Source organism: Fulmarus glacialis, unplaced genomic scaffold, assembly GCF_000690835.1.
Source record: "Fulmarus glacialis isolate BGI_N327 unplaced genomic scaffold, ASM69083v1 scaffold6731, whole genome shotgun sequence".
Lineage (NCBI taxonomy): Eukaryota > Metazoa > Chordata > Aves > Procellariiformes > Procellariidae > Fulmarus > Fulmarus glacialis.
Window position 1 is genome coordinate 24,526 of NW_009194664.1, and position 6,000 is coordinate 30,525.

Sequence of the window (6,000 nt, forward strand, 5' to 3'; positions counted from 1 at the left end):
GGAGAAGATGGGGCTTAGCTGATCTTTTCCATCTCTGATTTCTAAGACTTTCATTCTTTAGGTATCAGTCAAAAATTTTGCAGATATAACCTCAGAGAGGATCTGAATTTTGTTTCTAGAAGGCAATCACAACTGTGCATGACACAGCTTCTCCAGATATGTAAGTACTGCCTGCCTTGGCAAAGAGAGTTTTGAGAGTCAGTGAGTATAGTGGAAACAGTTTTTATTTCCTAAAGAACAGATGGTAGAAGAAAAGAAAGAAAAGAAAACCCTTTAAAAATCTGGCATTGTAGCTAAAAAAAATATATATTCTCTGAAAACAAACCTATACCATCTAGAGTGCTAGGGTTGCAAGTGCTCAAAAATAGGCACTACTAAAATCAGAGCAGTCTGCCAATCTGTAATATTGTATATAATGCCATGAAACCACACAGGAGCATGTATATAGCTAGTTCCCCTGTCCCTACCCCTAACTTTTATGGCATTTAACTTCTCACCTCATTATTCCCTTTCCTCCTCTACCTCTTTGTTCTCTCACAGTTACTATCACAGCCCTGTTCAGAACGAACTTTCGCATGGATTTCCCCTTTGATCTGCAAGAGCTGCCAGCATTTGCTGTAATAGGGTAAGGTCCCAGGAGCCTGGCTCCTTGCTCTACAAAGGTTATCATGCAAGCTCTGTTAAGAATTCTTTTGCAAAACAGTTACAGCTCTTTTAAACAGTTTGATTGTCACAATTAAGGCCTCTGCTTGTTAGGATTCCTCCTTCAGAAACGGCGCCCATGTAACACAATGGATAAGGAAGGAAATGTGGGTATTATCAAGCTGTTTGTTATTTCCTTTCCGTGTATCTTTTTCAGAAATTAAGTTCTGGAAAAAAAAGCAAGTCTAACTTGGTCTAGGTTCTGAGTATAGATGTACTGAATGGTCCTTTAATGATGTTGATGACATCCGCAAATGAACTGACCCAACAAGTATGGCCTTTTCACTTGCCAAAAATGGGACAAAAGATTTAACCAGGAAGTTTCCCTTTTACAAGGTCAGAATGGTTATCCTTTTCAAGAGAGTTTGGTACACTCGACATGGTGGCAAGGGTAACTGAACCATAATTGGATCCAGTGAGAAAAACAATTAATTTATTAAGATGAGTGTCAGTTTTGTTTTATTTATGGAGATATCTGAGTTGGTTTCATTTGTGGAGGAAATTTTGGGAAAAGAAAGAATGAACTTAAGAAAAATGAGAAGAGAATTGGGAGATACTAGAGAAAAACTGAGTTTGGAATTGCTGTGAGGAAAAGTCTTGGGTTAGAACTTCGGAGAGGCTCCAGGGAAATCACTGCAGAGCAGCAGTGAAGGGAATACACTGTAGGAACAAATACCTGGGCATTGTGAACATATTCTGTTGCAAGACCTGGATCCCAGACCAGAAATATAGTTGAGGTTTTCCAGCTCCTTTTAATAGGCTGCTGTCATATTCATTTACTTGAATATGAACTCAAGTGGGATTTTTTGCAGACGTCAAATATGTTGAAAATCTATGAATATACAGGAGCTTTTGCTAGTAATATGTATCCACTTTGTTCTTCACCTTAAATAGACTTGCATGCTGAACTCGGGGGAATCTATTTGTTTAGATTGGCAAGGACAAAGGTAATCCTTATGATTTACAGCTGATAGAATGCAAAACTTTTTGTCATTCTGTTTTGAATGGAGTTGGCAGAGCTGGTTTTTTGCAGTACTGCACATAGGCTAGGAAAGGAGTGTATGACAACTGTGAAATGCTTTCAAATGCCTGGGTGTCTAATGTTTAGAAGAACAGCTAAAGACCTGGATAGTCTTGGATAAAGTCCTGATGCCAACTTGGAATGCACCAAATTCTCTTAACATTAAGTCTCAAAGTTAGACTCTCTTTCTATCCAACATATTTCTTCACTTTCAGGTAGGACAAAAAAAATGAGCCAGGCCAAGCACTATCAATAGGTAGATCTTGTTCTTCTGGTCAGCAAATGTTGTAATTTGCAAAATGTATACAAGAGGAGCACTTCTATTTTATTGACAAATTGATAGGCAAGAATGGAGGGATCTATTTTTTAATGTAAAATATTATAAAGAAATGCGGTTCACCATGCAGCTCTTAGGCTTATATTGCCTAAGGGACGGGTCTATTTTAACAGTAGAGCTAAACAGTGCTGGCTTAAAATATTTAAGAGAAGCTCATTGGACATGTTTTTCTGTGAACAGCTTTATATATAGTTTAAACTTGTTTCTATGCAATTTTTAAATGATCAAGCAGGAATTTTCCAACATACAACCTTTTAAGTAAGCTAAATTAATCTTTGAATGATATTTGGCAAAGGCCTGCATAACATATAACAAAGGAAAATTCCATTAATTTTAAAAATTAATAGAATTAAAACGTTATCTGTTTATCCTCAGTGTTTTGTGGGTTCATTATTTGCCACATAAAATAATACTTCCCCTTACCAATTCTAAATGCACTTTTTGTTCACTCTTTCTTTTTTTTTTTTACTTCACCTTTGAGTATTAGGCCCTATTTATCCAGGTCTCATTAAGCTAGAGAGCACAAGGATCAAGGCCAGCCCTTAGACAACTATACTTTTTTGGCTTTATTACGATCAGGATCATAGGCCTAAGTGATTAGCATCATAGAGATGACATACTTTGCTTTAGGCATCTCTCTATTACTTTTAATATTTGATGTAGGTATATAATTTTGCTGAACCAGAGTTAAACTCCCTTCATTTTTACTATTTCCTGTTCCAACCTGATGTCTAAGTTCTGACAGTACTGGTCCTTGCCCAGTTGCTCTTCTCCAGCCCCCACTGAGGTCTGTCAGTCCTTTTTTATAGATTATTTTATAGGTTTTTATAGATGAGATTTCCCCCTCTAAGCAAGAGAAAATTTAAGTGGTAAAATGGCAGTGTGTGTTACAAAGAGGTCCAAAATAATCTCTCCCCTTTCATCGGGGAATCAATGTCTTCAAGTGAGTTGCTGTAGGAGTAACCCTCTAGGTGACATTTAAAAGACTTCATAAACAGCTGAAGATGAAAAACACTTAAACTCAGTTTCTTGGTTGATGGTTTGTGTATTATCTGTTGTTTGGTATCATTTTATTTCATTTTCTCTACTTTAGGATATGTTCTGGATTCCTTGGAGCATTTTTTGTTTATCTCAATCGCCAAGTGGTCCTATGCATCCGGCGTCATACAGCTCTGAGCCAGTTTCTCACCAAATAGTGAGTGCCTTTGAAGATACGCTCTTTAGGGACCAGATTTTTATACCCTACTGGTATTGGATAGTAACAAATGCTTTCTGGAAGCTAGTAGAACTATTCCAAGAGTAAGATAGTAAAAATAGGAGAAACTGAAATTATATGAGAATAAGATATCTGCAAACATCAAGAGAATTTGTTCTGAGCTGGATTTTCTTTTTAACCAGCCTCAATAGTTTCAAATAGCTTCTTGATTTAGAAGGGAGACTCTGTAATACTCATTAAGAGGACAAGGGAAACTACTGATTGAACAGAAAATGTTTTTAATTAGAAAATCAATGATCATGCTTCTTAAGATCATGCTGCTTCTGATTTTTTTTTTTAGAATCTGTAAAAAACAAATTCAACATCATTTATATTTAAGAAAATTAAATACAACTGAAATCTAACTTTGTCTTTAAAAATCAAAAATTTTTTAAATCAAAATGTAAGCAAAAATGTAAAGAATGTGCTGCAGTATTGCAATTACTGCATACTTACGAACCAAAGGCTGAAACTGATAGTAACCAAATGGTGTGAATTGCAGCATGGAAGAGAAATGCAAAACAAAATAAAAATCTTAGCAATAAAGGTTTTACAGGGTACTTGAGGATACTTTTTTCCCCTGTCTAATAACGTTATAACCTCCAAAGTTATAACCTGAAGAAGAAAAGGTGGCTAACTCTAAAGAGCCTTCAGTCTCTTTACAGAAGGAATCTGAGGCTATGAGAATTTTTTAAGCTGAGAGGTGTGCAGGACCTACATTTCTTAGCAAGTTGCAGATGTGAGCAGAAGAAAACCACTAGTTAAAAAGAAGTTCAAACTAACTTAATTTATTATGTGGAAGAAAAATTGTCTTTCTTCATTTGTAGCATTACCCACCAGCACCAGCAGAGCCATCAAACAAAGTTAATAGAGAAGTGGAGCAAAGCCTTAAAAGCAGGAATTTACTTTAAACTTTTGGCTAATTTCTCAGAATTTTGAAGGTTCTTAGATGGAAAGAAATTAAAGGTTATGTCTTGTCTTCCTGAATACCACAGCATCTCAGCCAGAACTTCCTGTTGGGAACACAGTAATTTGTCAGGGGAGGCCTGACAGGATTAGTCCAGCACATGGAGGCAGCTTAGACTCATGTTGTCTTAGTGCCCATGAAGTGTCACGGTGTACCCAGAAACCCACCCTGGGATAGGAGACAGCAGTACGAAAACACAGATGGCTTCAGCTTGCTGTCCAGCTATGCCCCACTGGCCTAGCACAGTTCGACCCACTAGCCACCAAGGACACCTTCCCAAAAATTGTGACGGTCAGCAATTCAATGGAAAGAAAAACAGTTTTTTTCTCGTAAGAATTAATGCAATGGGGGATGCATGCAGAAATGTATGAAAAAAACCTACATTTAAATACACTGGGACAGGATACATTGCATGGGGGATGAAGAGGCAAGACTGGCATAACCAGGACAAATGGAGGAAGTGCTGGCTTTTGACAATAGGTCAACACATCACTGTAAATGAACAGCCCTCGCTGTGTATTCAAGTCTGTGCATTTTGTACATCCCTCTCTCCCTCCATCCCTCCCGTTACATTAATTCTGATGGGAGAAATGGCTTTGCTGACAGTTGAACTCTGTATGAACAATGATGATCAGTGGAGCAGGGCATTAAATTGCCTAGTTACAGAACCCCACAGCAATGGATACAGATGTGGCAGAGAGCTTTCATAGAAATAGCATTCATAGTTCTGAAGTGATAGTGCTACAAGAAAAGAATATGAAGTTGTATTTTAATAAACCTTTCTTTCTTTTCAGCCGCCTCATATACCCTGGGGTTATAACCTTCCTTATAGCAACTGTGACCTTTCCTCCAGGATTTGGGCAGTTCATGGCAGGAGAGGTGAGAGCGGGATGTGAATTTGCAATTCAGTGCAGTTCTGCGGAACAGTCCCCCCTTACCCTGTGCCCCAATAAACCATAAGGTTTTATGTCATGGAAAGGGGAAGAAAGATTTGGGAGGAGTTTGGACTGAGGAGGGACTATATTCTGAGACTTATGATCTCTGCTATCTCCTTCATATAAAACTTGAAAAACGTCACTGTCCTGAGCAAGTAATACGGAAGATGTTACTCCATATGTGAAAGTAGTTATCCTTTCACCAGTTCAGGTAAAGTCCCATCTCTTTTCCTGAAGATTAAAAATGTGAATTAAGGCTCATAATCATGAACTACTGAAGTAAAAATCTCCTCCACTTTATTGGAAGAGAGGTAGAATATTTACTGCATCTAATCTCATGGCTTTTGCATGGGTTTTTTTGCTGTTTAGTTGATGCCACGGGAAGCCATCAGCTCTCTCTTTGATAACTATACCTGGGCAAAATACACAGGGGACCCTCAGATCCTAGGGAAATCTGCTGCCTGGATCCATCCCAAAGTCAGTGTCTTCATCATCATCCTGCTTTTCTTCCTCATGAAGGTAGGAAATCCAGTTCACCATAACCCTTCTCCACTCAGAGTGAATGTTCTTGATCCTTTGTAAAATAGTTTGTGAACTGCCAATGAGGACTCGCTGGGTATTGAATGAAGCACTACAACTGAAATGGGGTCTTACATCTTTTGAAGTGATTTTTGCCCACCTTGAATGCAAGATTACCAAAATTATTAGGGAATAGTTTCCTGGTCTTAATATAGTGACCTCCTTCACTGCTCCCTAGGTCATCTTCCTCACACATCCTGCTGA

At 38.1% G+C, this 6,000-nt stretch overlaps 1 protein-coding gene across 1 annotated transcript in view; it reads left to right on the forward strand.

Annotated features, from left to right (window-relative positions):
* The window catches only part of CLCN1 (chloride channel, voltage-sensitive 1), a gene marked incomplete at its 5' end in the record, with an annotated part of 37,889 nt that overhangs the window by 19,379 nt on the left and 12,510 nt on the right, over positions 1 to 6,000 (forward strand). Inside the window, 4 exons of the mRNA XM_009587840.1 lie at positions 541 to 625; positions 3,154 to 3,255; positions 5,077 to 5,161; positions 5,587 to 5,736. Coding sequence (XP_009586135.1) covers positions 541 to 625; positions 3,154 to 3,255; positions 5,077 to 5,161; positions 5,587 to 5,736 — 422 coding nt within the window. The remainder of the gene's footprint in view (positions 1 to 540; positions 626 to 3,153; positions 3,256 to 5,076; positions 5,162 to 5,586; positions 5,737 to 6,000) is intronic.